The following is an 18,332-nucleotide window of genomic DNA, read 5'->3' as shown; positions in this document are numbered from 1 at the left end:
TTGATAGAGATGTCATCAGTTGACATGATGCCTCGACCCCATGTAGAATATGAGAAAAAGGAAGTAGAAGAATAGCTGAAGGTGATTACCTTTGCTCTCATTATCCTTCTTATTTTTATTGCTGCTATAACTGTTGTGAATGCTATTGTTACTGATAGTGGTGTTGTTTTTTTCTCATATTTGTTTTTATGCAAGTCTTAACTCATTTATTCTGAAACAGTAGGAGGCTAATTAACAGCTTTACTTCCTGAGGTCTGATAAGTCCGGTACCACTTGCTTCTTGAGAGCTTTTCACCAAAATCCTCTACATATTTCATTAGATTTATAATACCAAATAAATGAAGTGAATTCCAAAAAAATGTAAAATGATACGTCTTTGACAGACAATGGACAAATACACTAGCCTTAGTATAAAGGTCTGAATGCAGATGTTGATTTTGTAATGTACATTTATGAAAGAAAAAATGTATTTTGTCCACCAAAAATTATGCATATTACAATTTCAAAATATTTAAAAACCATATTAATCTGCAAAACCATGCGAGTTAGGTGGCAAGCATCAGTGGCATCATTGTGTGCCTTAATGTTTTGTATAAGATGGCACCATTTGTTCACCTGTAAGTCACACAACTTTTGTGAAATTAATGCAGTTGTGAAAATATAGGTAAGTCATAACTGATTTACCAAAAGAGCATTTATATCTATTGAATGTTTTCACATGTTCCATCATGTTTTAATGTCATTTTTTATTAATGCCCGCTGCTTGAATACACCACCTCCAACAAGATAGTGTCACACTGTTTTACATTATTAATGCAAACATAGAAATAGGTCATATTTTGTATAACTTTTTTCGGTACTTGCGTATTATCACAACCAGATTTCTTAAGTGCGATAATTCATAATGTTTCTTCGGAAACAGGTTGCTTGACCTCCAATGGGGTCTGGAAAGAAGTAAGTAGTTTGTCACAGCTGGTATGAGGCAGGAAGATGAAAAAAGGTAAAATTATGTAATTTTGGGTGACGCACCTCATTTACTCTTTACAATTTAATTTTTCTTTTACCGCTTTACAATTCCTGCATCCCTCATTACCATGTTAGGTAAAGGAAAGTGAGTCATGAAATACGCACTGACTTTTCCGGGACAGTAGTCCCCAAAACCGAAGGTGCCTGTAAGGAAGAGTAAGTAACAGCTCAGTGTTTGCTTGGGGAGTGCTGCCTTTCTCCCCTGCAGGACTCCTGTGCGAGGGTTAGCAAACCTTAGGCCGCCTCACATAGATACTTGTGTAAATCTGAACTTGTTCACTCGCAAGTCGCAACAGGTAGTCAGATTGCTAACAAGAGCTCCTGTATATGCTGAAGGATTCATTGCAATCTGTCCGAAATGTTAAGTATGTGACATTATGGTCTGGCCACAGAAAGGTCTTTGAAATGGGCCGCTTGTCTGGGTGGGAATAAGTGACAAGCAGCAGTCATGTGAATAGGTTGGGAAACGGTGCTACCAGGGAAGAGGAATGTGGCAGTTATTCCTCTTCCTATGTGAAGAAGTATCTGACAGAATAGTACTTAAAGGTTGACACTCCCCTTCTTAGGTGAACAAACCTCGTTTTGGGAAAACTGTACAAATTACGGCACTTCAGAAATCTGGTTGCGATAATACGCAAGTACCCTTTTTCAAGCACTCCTTAAGTACATCCAGTTCTGACATCCCATACTGACCATTTCACTGTCATGCTTAGCAAATAATGTCACCTTGTAGATGCCACCTTGCTGCCATAGTTTTATGTATGTACCTTTACCAGGACTTTAGAAATTAGAGTTTGAAAACCGTGACAAATATACTCGTTTTAGGAGTACAGGGAAGTCTTCTGTAAAGACTAGTATACTTTTACATGATACGCAGGAACTCCATCTTCCTGAGTCAGTTATCTGTAGGGAACACTGTCTGGCCTTTTACAAGGACTGGGTGTCTTAAGACTAACTCAGATTTTATACCAGAAGTGGTTTTAGAACTGCCCTTAAACCTGACCATTTATCCACTTTCTTTTCCTGGGCAGAATCCATGGGAGAGAGAGATTCTTTTATATGTTGGATGTGCACCACTAATTCAGGTTTTACATGGTGTGTGTTTGAGTTCTGGAGCCGTAAAATTTCTGACTACCATCATTGTTTGTTCATAAAGATGAGATTTGACTACCCAGTCTTCTGTATGCATCTTTCATTCTTACCGAACCTACAACCTTATACATTTCTCTAAATTAGATCAGATGTACAGCAGTGTAGCTAGATTTTCAGCAAACCTTCGTAGCAGATACTACTATTAATCTCTAAAAAAAAAAGTCCTGTAATTTTCAAACACAAAGGGTACCTTTGACAGTTTAAGAAAAATCTGTCAGAACTGAGTGCCATTCTGATTGCACATTGCCTGCTTCTAATTGCTATTGCAACAAAGACCTGTCACTCAAAGATATTCTGATATAACCCAGCTGTGCTTTTCTTTCCTTCCCTTTTGTTACATCTTCGTACATTGGAAATGTCACTAGGTTTGTAGGAATTCAACTTAAAAGTATTTTCTGATTCAGAGGGAACATTTAACAGCCTTCACTAGCTGAGGACTGCTGCCTTTTGCAAACATAGGGTCCTGTTGCCCAGTTTCCTGGTGAAATAGTCAGAAGATCAGATACTCTGGTTCTTATTAGTTGTGGGAGGTTGACTTATAGAAAACAATGGCTGTCAAACATTGGCATTTAAATATGCCATATTAGTCGCACATTGCCAACATTACAACCTCAGATAAACTGTAGCCCAGAGTCTGAACAAAAGCATGACTTTCAAGCTTAGTTTTCAGATGCAAGAAGACAACTCACACTTATTTATCTATTTTTTATTACCATTTAGTTGTCTTTTCCTTTAATCAAACTCTCGAGTGCAACAAGCAAAGACAATATTTTCAGCTTACTCCTCGTATTTTCTATCAGTATTTAATTTTGTATTTTATCTACACTGTATTTTTTGTAAAAGTGCATTTTTTTGGTGTTTTGCCATAGCGTTTTTCCATTGCATACAGTATTTTGTTGAAACAAGTCAGTGAGTTGGAGAAGGAAGATTAACATCAAAGACTCTAACAATGACTTGGGCAACAGAAAGTTGAAAGGGCTGTTGCAAAGCTTAGGGAGCCTGTAACAAGAAAGGTAACAAGCGAACCTGTAGAGGTATTAGAAATATTTTGAAATTCTATGAAAGTCTGTATAAAGCAAAGAAATATGGAAATCAAGAAAAGATGCAAATGGAAATGTTTATGGAAGAACTAAATATGCCAAGGTTAGATTAGGCTCAATTACTAATGGTTAGGATAGGAGGAGATGAGATAAAAATTGTGATGTATAACCAATCTACAGGAAAGTCCCCAGGAATAGATGGTATTCCTGTGGAAGTTTGGAAGCTAGGAGGGAAAAAACTGATAACGATCTGGAAGGTTTTGTTTAACATTATTTTAAGAGGAGGAAAATTGCCAGCATCCTGGAAGAAAGCAGTGGTAGATGCGATACCTAAAGAGGGTAAGGATCCATCAGACCTAGCTTCATATAGGCCCATTTCAATACTAAACCATGATTATAAAGGTGTTCATGTCTATAATAGCTAAAAGAATGGCAAAAGTAATGCTAAAATTGATATATCTGGATCAATGTGGTTTTGAGGAGGGGAGGCAAACATTTGACAACATTAACCAAACACTGATGATCCAGAGGGAAGCAGAATGTAAGAAGATACCATTGTTGTTGGTGAGTCTTGATGCAGAGAAAGCATTTGCCAGAGTAAGCTGGGACTTTATGAGCAGGACAATGGAAGCATTTGCATTTTCTGAAAAAATTATAAGGTTGATTAGGAGGGGATATGAGGGATCGGAGGTGAAAATTAAAGTGTGCATGGTCCTCTCTGATATTTTCTGCTTGAAGGAACCAGGTAGGGGTGTCCTCTTTCCCCTTTATTTGCATTATATTTAGAGCCACTGGCAAAGAAAATAAAGGACTCAAAATTCAAGGATATAATTAGCATGGGAGTCGAGAAAAGCTGGCCTTCTTTGCAGATGATGTTTCATACATGACAAAATCAGAAAGAGACATTACAGTGTTGTGGAGCATTTTGAGTTTCAGATCTTTTTGGGATACAAAGTTAAGGAAGCTAAAGCAAAGGCAATAGCAGTAAATGATGTACCCACATACAAATTAATTTGTGGGGGCATGATAAAATGAAATATTTTGGAGTATAGATTAAATGATTCTGGTGTGGCAGCTAAGGATATGTGGGAAGTGACTAAACAAAAGATAATACAAAAACAGAGAAAATGGAAGCTTTGTTATATGGATAGTAAGGTACAAGCCCCTTTAGTCTTATACAGTTCAGGCATAATTTTATCAACCAGAGAAGTTGTGGATAGCAATTAATAGAGTTGAAGGACTTTATCTGAAGGGGAGGATGGCAAGAGTCAAGTGAGATAAGGTGATTCTTCCAGTAGAATAGGGCAGATTGGGATTACCCAATTTGAAGGGGCATTTCAGATCTACACAGTTAAGGCTCATATACATAGCGCAAGCAGAACATTTTTACTTCATAGTGGAAAGGGGTGATGTTTAAACAAGGGGGAAGCTCAAGAAGCAAGGAGAGACTGAGATTTTGGATGCAGGCCGGGAGTTCTATAAAGCAGCGTTCTATAAAGCAGCAGAAAGTATTCTAAGAACTAAGTCAACATGGGAATGGAGAAAGGAGATTCTGCCAATAGGGATGCCTGCAATTAGGGATATTGGCAATAGGCAAGTGGGGTCTGAAATTTATTGGAGAAAATTGGCAAAGGAACCAAGGCATCGGGAGCAAATAACTAGAGAGGAAAAGGTAATAGACTGGGAAGAGACCAAGAATTTATTTCAACCTGTGGGTTGAAGATTATTACCTTCCCTATCAAGTATTGATGTCATAGCAAAGAGAAAGATATAGGGAGGTCCTACATGAAAGACCAGCCCTGGTAGAGTTTTTAGTAGAATCTAGAGTATAAGCTGCCATTAAAAAAGGAATAATTAGTAGAGCATATAAAATTTTGCTTGATAACTATAAGAATCAATCAGAGGATGTTAGAAAGGATTGGGAAGAGAGATTGGATAAGCAATTCACAAAGAAACAATGGGAGGATTATATGTATGTCTCCCAAATATGCAACAAAATCTAGATGATTTAGGATTTTTACTTGGAAATGTTTACATATTTTTATACCTCATGTAGACTTCAGAGAAATGTTCCTCAGACAGAAAATGGTGGTGTGACAGGCACGAAAGAGGTACTTGGGAACAAATTTTCTGGGAGTGTGGTGAGTTTGGCGGACTTTAAGGATTCTCTGCAGGATGCACTGTCAGAGAAGCTGGGTGGGCAGATTGATGTGACGAGGGAGATGTTTTTTCTGAGCTAGATACAGGATTGGAACTGCCTAGACATGGTAAGGCCTTGTATGTCTAATTGTGGTGGCTGCCAAAAAGGCAGTTACTAGAAAATGGAAATCAAAATCTAAACCAACTATATTAGAACTGGTACATATATTAACAGAGATAAAACAACTGGAATTGAGATCTTTAGAAAAGGGTAGGAGCAAAGTACATAGGAAAAAATGGGAATTGTGGGAACAACACATAAAAGAAGGCAGGACTTAAATGAGCTATGTAATATTTGACTGAAAATGATTGGGTATATTATAAGTGATGTATAATGTCTGCAACTGGGAGTGTATCAGTATGGTTTGTGATGTAAAATGTTTGCAGTTAGGATTGTGTCTGTGTGGTTTCTTTTCATTTAAGTAAATGTATTATTGCTTATGTCATAAGTGATGGTTTAATAAAGATGTTCCATGTTTAAAAAAGGGGCAGGACTGGAATAATTTATGTAATGTTGTTTAGGTTATATGATATATGGCAGTGTGTGTGAAGTATAATGTTTGTTAATCTGTTAGTACAGTTTGATTACTTTTGTATAAATGTAAAGTTGCATATATCACAAGTGATAAATCAGTAAAGGTGTGTTAAAAAACCATCAAAGACAGTAATTTTAGCTACTATTTCAAACTTATTTTTCAAACTGTGTCTTTATACTTGCTGTTTTTATTGACTTATTTTCAATCTCTCTTAACTTTATGCTTAATCTCTAGGCTTTGCATATTTTTTATTTTTATTTTTATCAGGCGTAACTTTTTCCATTTACTCTATGCATATGTATACTGTGTTTGTAAATGTGTATTCCACTCTTTTGCAACTCTTGTATTACAATACATTTGGATGTATTGTTCATTGTTCAAAGTTTGTATATCTCTGGAATTTGGAGCTTTTCTCCCCAGGACTCCGCTGAAAATGGGTTCTCATTGACCCAATCAGATTATCCAGGTAAACAAATGTCAGATAAATAAATAAATATTAAAATCTGTGAATGCAACATGAACAATTCAGCCCAGGTAACACCCATTAATCACAGGGGTTAGATTTCTCACACATCAGTATTGCTACAGTTGTTACTTTGAAAAGAACAATTAACTCTGCTACATTTTCAAGCCCGCCATTCAAACATTCCTTAAACTGCTGTAGCAGAAATGTATTTATTTATTGGCTTTTATCAGGAAAGTCCACTGGACCAAGCAGAGCCCATTTTCAGTGGTGGCCTGGGGACAAAAGCTCCACAGGTCAAATTAGTTTGACATTACATAATGACATAAACAGTTAGTAAAAACAAAAGGCATAGTACAAATATACAATAGAATACATTATAATACAAGATTATACAATGCAGAGAAATAAGCTTAAAGCACATATAGTAGATTGAGCAGGACAATTCAGTACAATTCATGCCCACTAATGAAAATGAAAGGAAGCAAAGTAATTAAAGTGCAGATCAATGCTGACTGTCAAAAGCAGGCATTCACAGTACTGTTGTCAGCTGTTGAGAGAAAAAAAACACAGGAAATGACCCATGTCTATCTGTCTAAAATGATATTGTACTACCCACAATAGCCCCCTTTCAGGGCATTTTAGGGTATAACAAATTAGAAAATAATAAAAACAATTCTGATACATAGACATTAGTAATCAAGAAAAGTGCAAGGTAAGTTTTTGTGTGTGGTTCTCCTTTAACTCCATCATAGGAATGTCATGTGCATATCCAGGAAGGTATGCAGTCCCCAAGCATGATAGCTGATGGTTTTCAGCAATGAGAGATGGCATGAGACTGCAGAGGGCCCTTTGGAAGATAACTAAAACATGCGTGCTCTTAACATTTTTGCCACACTTATTTCTGAGGTCCTGAGCATCTGTTAAAGTGTTGTAGGCAGAGTTTTATTATATGCTGCTGCTTGTAGTTCAATGTGTAAATGAAATGCCATGGACAATACAGGTGAAGGTTTATTGTTTCATCTCATATATGCTTCAGTCCATCAGTTAACACAGGAGAGTAAGGCTATGATTTGCTTCTTGTGGTACAGGGTTTTGTTCCTTCGGCTTTCATTTGCATTGTGTGTGGCCTTGAGCAAGTTACTTAACCAGACAGAGTTATGAGACATTTGGGAAATTGGGCTAGGCTTCTCAATGATCTCCTGATCTGCATTCCTAGTAAATACCTATGAACCAATAAGAAATGTAAAAGGAAACATTCTTGTTACTAATAATGTTGTTTACTTCTGAGTTTTTACTGATTCAAATCATGTTATTAATGTTTGTACTTGACACAGTTACTGTTCATACACTGAATTATTTAGTGTAGTTGTCTTGTTCCTTCGCAGTAGAATGTGTCTAGCCACTATGGGCTGTGTACCATTACCAGGCAGATAGTTTGGTCATTTCAGTAAGATTTAGCTTAATTTTGACATTAAGCTTAGGAAATTGTGCCTGCATTCATGTTTTCTTGTGTTGTGATACAAGTGAAGATTTTACTGACTGAACTAAATTTGGCCACATTTTTCTTTTCAGGGTGCTTCTGCATTGTTTGATATGATTGAATATTATGAATCAGCAACCCATCTCAATATTTCATTTAATAAGCATATTGGTACCCGAGGCTGGCAGGCAGCTGCCCACATGATGAGGAAGGTCAGTATTCTCACTTCTGCTACTACTGGTGGTGTAAATTGTTTTGATCAGTTTTTGATTTGTTTTACCACATCTACAGGATCTGTAGGTGTCTGACCAATGAGCTCTTTGCTATGTATTGTATTCCATTCTGATGTTAACGTACTTGGTTATATAGCATTGTATATAGGCATGTATATATTGTGGTGTTTTATTTACCCTACATAAATAAACTTAACTGTTCTGCTTCAGTGGAGCTTTTTTTCTGGGTTTCACCTTCTGTCTGGGCTTCTCTTCACCTGGACATAATTTTCTTTTGACAAATAGAAAATAGGGTCATTGTTAAGAAGAGTTAAAAAAATGTTCATGTACATCTCTGCATGATTTTATAAGTTTTGTTGATTTTTTTTCACGTTGCTTACTGTGACAGTTTTTGCTTGCAAGCAAAATGCTCTTAGCATGAACCATAATTGCAGCAGTATTTATTACATTTGGGAATAGCCAGAGGTGGCTATCCACCCTCATAACCGGACTCCCAGAGTTCTGTAGACATCCCAATATGGAGCTACTCCTTCTTGATACAAGGTTGCTTGCATGTTAACATCCTGGATAAAGGGGACAGTGATATGGTCCAGGGGAGGTATGCCTCAAGTTATTTACTGCCATATGTACTAAAATTGTTTTGTGCGTCCTTCCAGTGAAAGGACTTTAGTGCATGTGTGATGTTGCGGATCCTGGCTCCTGACAGGCAGCTGACAATGACCCTTCCCTTGTTAAGCCTGGTGAGACGTAAGGTTGGTGAGTGTGCCTCTGTGGAGTCACCTACCAATAGGTATGACATTCACAGTTGCTTAGTCTACTTCCAGATCCAGATAACAGAATGTACTTTGTAAACTAAGTATCCTGTTAGGAAAACGTTTATTATATGATTTTTTTGGTAAATTGTTTTTGCTGGTGGATAGTCCTGTTTGAAATTTGTTTGGTTTCCTGGAACATGTCTTCTATAGGCCTAAAAAGGGTTTGCAGTTGAGAGCAGTGCATTCTAAATGCCTTGTCGGAGGTTCATAGGTTCATAGGTTCATGGGTGTTTACTAGACTAACGACAACAAGGGCTTTTTTAAGCCTAGCCATGCATTCCAAATCTCTGACAAGCTCTGATAAATGTAAGCCAGGGCTTGTGAGCTAAAACACATACAAGCAGGATCCTGGGAATTTACAGGCTGCCTGTGTCCTTTAGAGACATAGGTGCCAAACCAGAGGTGAATTTCCTGTTTCCCATCCAGTTGTCCAAGTTGCACTTGAATTGGGTTAGGGAAGAACTCTGCTTCTTATGCATGGGGATTCTGTTCCAGAGAGGGAGGTAGTCTCTGGGACACGTACCTGTCTCTCTAACATTTCCTGTTTAAATCACAGGCAAGGTATAAGTCTTTAGAAATGGTAATGCTAGTGCTGTTTGTTTTGCGAAAAATGCAGGAGGTCTGTTAGAGTGGGGTCTGCCAGTGCCTTGTATGCCAGGCATAGATCTCCCCTCAGAAGCCTGTAAGAGACATAATACAAGGATAGGGCCTTGAGGCTGTATGCATAAGGCATGTTACTTATGCCCTGTATTCTTTTAGTGAGGAACCTCGGTGGGCGTTCCAGTTGTTGGATGTGCCTGGTACTCAGTGATAGGTCTGGCGAGTGCTGAATAAAGTAGAACAATGACTTCCTTAGACTTAGATGCCATACCTTTGTTTATAAGTTGGAGAACATAGAATGATTTTCTCACTAATGTAGACATGTGATGGTGTGTCCCCAAGTCCCTGACTACTGGGTGTGTTGTCAGTATGATAGTTACCAGTCTGCCAGTTTGTGTTTACAAAATCCAGAAATCTCTGTGTGTGTGTACAGTTGGTGTTGCATATGATTCCCAGTTAATAGTGGGGTAATTAAAGGATATGATTGTACGTTTTTTTGGCATTTAGTTTTAGTCCATGGCTGTGACGACACTTCCTGGAGAAGATTTGTGTTGGTGGACAATTCAGTGACTGCTCCTAATTTATAATCATCTGCAAATTTAGTCAGCCAGAGCCCACTTTCATTGGTCTTGACTTCAGGGAAGTAAATTCCAAAAAGTAGCAGTCCCAGGACTGGTCCCTGAGGGTCTCCGCTTGTGACTGGACGCTTTGTAGAGGTGGACTCCCCACTTCTAACTTTCTGGGTGTGGTCTGTGAGTCAGTTGGCTTTCCACCAGATGACATAAAGGTTTGTACCTAACCTCTTATGTTTGTCAACAGTGCCCGAGTGGAGTATTATGTCAAATGCCTTGGCCAGGTCAAGGTAGGCAATGTGAGCTATTTTGCCCTCATCCATTGCTTTGGCTACCTTCTCAAAGATGTCCACCAGTTTGAGTAGGTGTAACCCAGCTTTGATGAAGCCATTTTGGGTTGGGTCCAGTGTCTGGAGGTTTCCTTTGTCACTGTTTATCATTTCCATGATAATTCTTTCCATGGTTTTGCATATGAGACTATTGAGACTTTTATGGTTCTATAGTTTCCAGGGTCTGTAGGTGGCGCACCTTTGTGCAGAGAGATGACTGTTGCTGTTCTCCATTCATGAGGCACGAAGTCTGTTTGGAGGCTGCAGTTAAAAAGCAATTCCAGAGGGCCTGATAAGTCATGTTTCATGCTGTTTAGAGGGCATCCTGAAATATTGTCTGGGCCCATTGATGCAGTGTTCTTGGCCTTAGAGAGAGCATGAAGGGACCTGTTCTCTAGTTATATGTGATTTATTTCTTGAGGGATGGTTGAGGGGATGAGAGAGGAGTAACGTTTGAGCTGGATTTGGCAGACAGTAGGTTTGCTCTATTTTCTGGCTCAGTACAGGTGGTTCCATTTACAATGAGCTCTGCACACAACTGTGTATTGCCTTTGAGGTTGCGGACATAGCTAAAGAATGCCTTGTGGGTGTCCTGGCCTGGGATGCCAAATGTACCTCAAATTTGGGTTTGGTGGACTTTTTTTGTCCTCTGAGTTTTTTAGTTTGATGAGAGTGCTTTTATCCTGCTGGGTGCTACACCTCCTAATTTTTGCCTTGCTTTTCTTCCTTCTGTTATACAGCCTATGATGTGATTCTGCCAGGGTGGCTTGCTTTTGGAGTTGGTTCTGTATTTCTTTCTGGTGGGTACAACTGTCTCTATGCAGCTGTTTACATGCTTGTATAGGGTTTCTGTGAACAGTTCTGGGTAGGCAGCAGTGTTCTCAGGGTTTATGGAGGCTTGACATTTTGACAGGTTTATCACTTAATATTAAGAAGTTAGTCTCAAGAGTAGTTTCTGAATATTCTGGGGTTAGTTGGGGTTCCAGGTTTTATTTTTACTTCAAAGGAGACCATTTTGTGGTCTGACCTTTTCATAGAAGACACTTTGGGATGTGCAACACTCTCCCATATTAGTGAGGACTAGATCCAGTATTGTTGCACCCCTGGTTGGTGTATTGACAATCTGGTCCAGGGAGTTTGTGTTTACAAAATCCAGAAATCTCTGTGTGTGTGTACAGTTGGTGTTGTATATGATTCCCAGTTAATAGTGGGGTAATTAAAGTCACCCATGAATATGGTAATTGGGTTGGATAGTGAGTCCAGTACATTTAAATAGATGGTATGGGTTTTCTGGGTCATGGAGACCTATAGCTTGCCAGGAAGTGGTATTGGATTTTGCCTATGACAGTTTGAATGTGGAGAAGCTCAAGTGCATTGTCTTGTTTGTCCAGCCTTGGGGTATATTTATTTTTGATGGCAATCGAGACACGTCCACCTTTAGCCCCTGTCTGTGTAGTAGCTGATCTAAATGTGTGGAAGGCATTATAACCTTTCACTGTTGGTGCACTGTCTGCGACTTTAAACCATGTCTCGGTGACCACACAGTTGTCGGCATTCTGTAGGATGAAGAGAGCTTCTAGGGAGTGGAGTTTTTGTTTAGACTGCTAGCATTGAGCTGTAGCACCTTTAGATTTTCTTGGTTTTGATTTGCTATGTCGGAAGTACTTTCAGTTTGGCATTACCTAAAAAAGGCACTGGGGGGCAGTGTTTTAGCTAATATTCGAAAGCCTAGAGGGGAGAGATGTTGACCATCCTTGGCAAAGCAGTATGGTCTGTTGATCATCTCCGTACATGACAAATTTTGTACCCCCCCTTAGAATGCCACCAGAAACTAAGCCAGTATTAGTCAGCTATCTTTTGTTCGTATTGTGGCATCTGCTTAGCAACGTCCCCCATGTTGTGCAGTATACTCGCATATTTATGTAGGATTCAGTGGAAAGACCCGTAGAAGTACTAGATTGACATAGGAGAAGCTTGAGGGCCTAATGCAGATGTTACCTTTTGAATCAGACTAATTTTCTGTTATTGTAGTACTTAGTAGCTGATCAACAAGCCCCCTGTTTTGCACAGAGGTATGTTGTCATTTGTATGCAGCTTAGATTGTCCGTTTTACCCAGCTAGTACTTTAGTAAACCTGCTGTAAACCCCACTGGGATCGCTCCCATTGCAGACCATGCTAGTTAGCATCTGGAACCATGGAAATGCACTTTCCAGCTGTTATTGAACAGCTTGGATGAAATGGTAGTGCAGAGACAATATATCAACTCTCTCATGTTCTCTGGCAGCAACCTACTACTGCTACTGCAGTGAGTCTGGAGGCAAAGGTCTCACATAAGACCATAGTCGCCATATTCAGAAAACAGGTTGTCAGTAACGAACAACACATTGTATACCAGTGCCACTCAATTTAGACAAAACCCACAACTTTCTCACACTGAGGCCCTTAAATGTAACCTACCTAAACCACAAATGCCTCCTAAATGTAATCCAAGAAAAACACTCAACTCACCCAGTGCCTGTCACGTAACATGCATTTAAGACTCAATGTCTCCACTCAAAAGCCATAAGACAAACCTCCACACCATCCAACATCTTAGTTCTAGGTGATTTCAAAGTGAGATACACTGATGCACCATTCACCAGGCTGAGCAAGAAGAAGGTCACGGCCAGCTACCTTTTGGTTGTCAGGATCTGACACAACACACACACTTAAGTTCTTGCATGGAAAGTGCATTCATGACACAGTTTTAGTACACGTGGGAGTAAGTGACTTGAGGTGTACCTCCCTGGACTGTATGAAGAGAGACATAATAGAGTGCTCAGAATGTGTGTCAGAAGCAGATTATGACCCTAGCCTTGAGCAGTATTTCACCCTCACTGAGAATGATGCTGCAATACAAACAAAAGTTATGGACTTCATCTATTGACTTTGCTTCTGGTGTCATTCATAGGTGTCCAGTTCCCTGCATAGCATAACAGTCTCCAGGTCACCACCTTTAAAATTATTTGTGAGTATTTATTTGTGAAAATGCACTGCTAGCATAAACTTTGTTCGATTTATTTATTTATTTTTACAAAGTTTTGTGTCAACAATGGGCAGGGATCAGTGCGTGTGTACACTTTGTAACAATACCCATGCCATTTCTTTCTTTTAGTCTGTTTTTTAAAGGGTTTCTGACAGAATTCTAGTGTGCTTCTTGTACATTACTTTAATAGGCGACTGTTTAGTTGAGTGTATGTGCGCGCTTCTTGTGAACACTTACTGACAGCTTCGAACAAGTAGAACAGAACACCTACACTGACACAAACTGTATCCCAAAGCTTTTAATTTCAGTTCTTTCTTCCCCAAAATAAGGACTTCTTCAGAAATACATCACAGGAAAAAAAATGCAAATAAATGGGAAGTGTAATTTAAAAAGGGTGGCGGTAGAAAGCTAATGAGACAGCTTATATTGGCTCACATTCTTAAAAGAGGAACTATGCACATTTTGTCATTAAGACCTGGTGGGGATCTGAGAGGAGATGTTAGGAAGTCCTAACTGCTTTGCTAGAGGTGGCCTGCACCTATCTCCCAAGGAATTCATATATCTGTCAAAACCTGTTCCACCCCTTAGTGCCTTTTTTGGCAATGTCAGTCTCCAAAACAATCCATCGTAACAAAACAGAATCGAAGTAACGTAAAGATATTGCTGCTCAGTGCAAGGAGCCTTAAAAAAAAAAAAAAACTCCACTTCCTGTAGGCACTGCTTACCCTAGAATGCATCAGTATATGCCTTGTCACTTACGTCTGGTTAAAGTTCATTGGCAGCACCCCCATCATTGCAAAGTTTCAGTGCTTACTACACTTTCAGTCCCACTACACTAAATGAAGCCTGTAAAGACAGAGGTGTCTGTATTTTTATTAACATGTCACCTCCAGGCTCATTAGACAGGATAATGACATCATCATCATCATCATCATCATCATCTTCTTTCGGCTGTTCCCGTTAGGGGTTGCCACAGTGGATCATTTGTTTCCTTTTCTTCCTGTCTACTGGATCTTGCTCTGTCACACCAACCATCTGCATGTCCTCTCTCACCACATCCATAAACCTTATCTTAGGCCTTCCTCTTTTCCTGTTACCTGGTAGCTTCATCCTTAGCATCGTTTTCCCAATATACTCAGCATCCCTCCTCAGCACATGTCCAAACCAACGTAATCTTGCCTTTCTGGCTTTGTCTCCACCTTCCAACCTGGGCTGACCCTCAAATGTACTTATTCCTAATACTGTCCACCCTTGTCACACCCAGTGCAAATCTTAACATCTTTAACTCTGCCACATCCAGCTCTGACTCTTGCCTTTTTGTCAATGCCACCGTCTCCAACCCATATAACATAGCTGGTCTCACTACCCTGTTGTAGACCTTCCTTTTCACTCTTACTGGTACTCGTCTGTCACCAATCACTCCTGACACTCTTCTCCACCCACTCCATCCTGCCTGCACTCTCTTCTTCACCTCTCTTCCACACTCACCATTACTCTGAACTATTGATCCCAAGTATTTAAACTCATCCACCTTCACCACCTCTACTCCTTGCATCCGCACCATTCCTCAATCCTCCCTCTCATTCACACACATATATTCTGTCTTAGTCCTGCTGACCTTCATTCCTCTTCTCTCTAGAGCATATCTCCATCTCTCCAGGGTCTACTCCACCTGTTCCCTACTCTCACTACAGATCACAATGTCATCTGCAAACATCATAGTCCACGGGGACTCCTGTCTGATCTTGTCTGTCAACCTGTCCATCACCATTGCAAATAAGAAAGGGCTCAAGAGTTGATCCTTGATGTAATCCCACCTCCACCTTAAACGCATCCGTCACTTCCACTGCTGAGCTCACCGCTGTCACACTACCCTCATACATATCCTGTACCACTCTTACATACTTCTCTGACACTCCCACCCTCCTCATACAATACCACAACTTCTCTCTAGGCACCCTGTCATATGCTTTCTCTAAGTCTACAAAAACACAATGCAACTCCTTCTGACCTTCTCTGTACTTTTCCATCAACACTCTGAGCAAACATCGCATCTGTAGTGCTCTTTCTTGGCATGAAACCATACTGCTGATCACTAATCATCATGTCCCTTCTTAACCTAGCTTCCACTACTCTTTCCCATAACTTCATGCTGTGACTGATCAGTTTAATCCCTTTGTAGTTACTACAGCTCTGCACATCACCCTTATTCTTAAAAATCGGTACCAAAACACTTTTTCTCCATTCCTCAGACATCCTTTCACTTTCCAAGATTTCATTAAACAATCTGGTTAGAAACTCCACTGCTATTTCACTTAAACACCTCCATGCTTCCACAGGTATGTCATCTGGACCAACAGCCTTTCCATTCTTCATCCTCTTCATAGCTATCCTTACTTCCTCCTTGCTAATCCATTGCACTTCATGATTCACTATCCACACATCATCCAACCTTCTCTCCCTCTCATTCTTTTCATTAATCAACCCCTCAAAGTACTCTTTCCATCTGCTCAACACACTCTCCTCGCTTGTGAGTATGTTTCCCTCATTATCCTTTATCACCTTTACCTGCTGCACATCTTTCCTAGCTCGGTCCCTCTGTCTAGCCAATCGGTACAGGTCCTTTTCTCCCTTCTTAGTGTCCAACCTTTCATACAACTCTTCATATGCCTTATCCTTAGCCTTCGCCACCTATCTCTTTGCCATGCACCTCATCTCCTTATACTCCTGTCTTCATCTCTCTGACAATCCCACTTCTTCTTTGCCAACCTCTTTCTCTGTATACTCTCCTGTACTTCATTCCACCACCATGTCTCCTTGTCGTCCTTCCTCTGTCCAGATGTTATCCCAAGCACCTTTCTAGCAGTCTCCCTTACTGTCTCTGCTGTAGTTATCCAGCTATTTGGTAACTCCTTAGTGCCACCCAGTGCCTGTCTTAACTCTTCCCTGAACTCCACCTCACAATTACCCTTTTTCAATTTCCACCATTTGATCCTTGGTGCTGCCCTTACACTCCTCCTCCTCTTCTTGCTCACCAACGTCATCCTACAAACCACCATCCTGTGCTGCCTAACTACACTTTCCCCGGTCACCACTTTACAGTCTCCAATCTCCTTCAAACTGGCCCTCCTACGTAAGATATAATCCACCTGTGTGCATCTTCCTCCACTCTTGTATGTCACCCTATGCTCCTCCCTCTTGTTAAAATCCATGTTCACCACAGCCATGTCCATCCTTTTTGCAAATTCCACTACCATCTGACCTTGTGCATTCCTTTGTTTAACACCATACCTACCCATCACTTCCTCATCCCCTCTGTTCCCTTCACCAACATGCCCATTGAAATCCGCTCCAATCACCACTCTCTCACCCTTGGGGTACAGTCATCACCACTTCATCCAACTCACTCCAAAATTTTTCTTTCTCATCCATCGCACACCCAACTTGTGGAGCATATACACTAACAACATTCATCATTACACCATCAATTTCCAGCTTCATAAACATCACTCTATCCGACACTCTTTTCACCTCCAAAACACTCTTGGCATACTGTTCCTTCAGGATAACTCCTACGCCATTTCTCCTCCCATCCACACCATGATAAAACAATTTGAGCCCACCTCCGATACCCCTAGCTTTACTCCCCTTCCATCTAGTCTCTTGCACACACAATATACCAACCTTCCTTCTGTCCATCATATCGGCTAGCTCTCTCCCTATACCAGTCATACTGCCAACATTGAAAGTTCCGACCCTCACTACCACAGTCCTAGCCTTTCTCCTCTCTTCTAGCCTTCGGCCATGCCTTCCCCCCCTCTTCTCCTCCTTCGGCCAACAGTAGCCCAATTTCCGCCAGCACCCTGTTGGCTAACAGTACTGGTGGCGGTCGTTGTTAACCCGGGCCTCGACCGATCCGGTATGTAAATATTTACTGCTGTCCGCATGAATGTTTTGGCAAAGTTTTACGCCAGATGCCCTTCCTGACGCAACCCTCCCCATTTATCCGGGCTTGGGACCGGCACAAAGAAATGCACTGGCTTGTGCATCCCCAGTGGCCGGGTTAGACAGGATAATGACATAGTGATTTGAAAATTCTCCACGTCCAACTTACCATTGCTAAAACCCCTTTTCACATCATAGCCAACTATAGCATCCCCTCTGTCTCCCTTGACCAGTACCGCCTACCTGACAATTATGGAGTGCCTAAGCATCAAGCTGAACACCATTCTCCTAGTGGACTTGAACTACCCCCTCTTTAAATTGTGAGACGTATACAACCCCTATAATGTATGGTCAGAGATTTCTAGACTTAATTACTACAGATTGTCTGGATTGGTTAGTCTGCACCCCCACCCTAGCTAGGGGAGACCAAGTCCTGGATGTGGTCCTTACCAATATGGGAAAGATATGTCCATGCCAACTGTAACCCCTTTTTCGTCAAATCAGATCGTAATTCAGTTACATTCACCATAAAACTGAATTTGAAAGCATATTCCAATATTTCAGTATTCAGAGATTATGCTAGGGCAACTCTAGTACAACTGAGATTACCTGGCTAAATTCATTGTCCTTTCCCAACCTGATGACTCTATTGCTTATACAGAATCCTTTGCTGCCTAATTTTTACTCCTGTAAATAGCTGCATAGAGGCATCTGTTCCCCTGTGAAGTAAGTACAATTCCAAATTTAAAACTAAACAGCTGTGGAACCCAAATATAAACAGATTCTACAACAAGAGAAGCAAAAAAATCATTGCATGTGAAAACAGATGTAACTCTCAGTAAGCCACAAGTACTTGTACTAAATGTTAACTGTAACTCTGATCCCTGGTCAAATTAACTAAAGCTAGATATGA

The 18,332-nt window shown here is 40.3% G+C and overlaps 1 protein-coding gene across 2 annotated transcripts in view; it reads left to right on the top strand.

Moving 5' to 3' along the window:
* The window catches only part of PPP1R37 (protein phosphatase 1 regulatory subunit 37), a 1,521,445-nt gene that overhangs the window by 578,985 nt on the left and 924,128 nt on the right, over positions 1-18,332 (top strand). For both annotated transcript variants that reach the window (XM_044086439.1, XM_044086507.1), the window contains exon 5: positions 7,992-8,111. In XM_044086439.1, the coding sequence (XP_043942374.1) occupies positions 7,992-8,111 (120 nt within the window). The remainder of the gene's footprint in view (positions 1-7,991; positions 8,112-18,332) is intronic.

This window comes from Protopterus annectens, chromosome 1.part0 (assembly GCF_019279795.1).
Source record: "Protopterus annectens isolate FY-2018-M chromosome 1.part0, PAN1.0, whole genome shotgun sequence".
Classification (NCBI taxonomy): domain Eukaryota; kingdom Metazoa; phylum Chordata; order Ceratodontiformes; family Protopteridae; genus Protopterus; species Protopterus annectens.
This window is presented reverse-complemented; position numbering and strand designations above follow the sequence as displayed.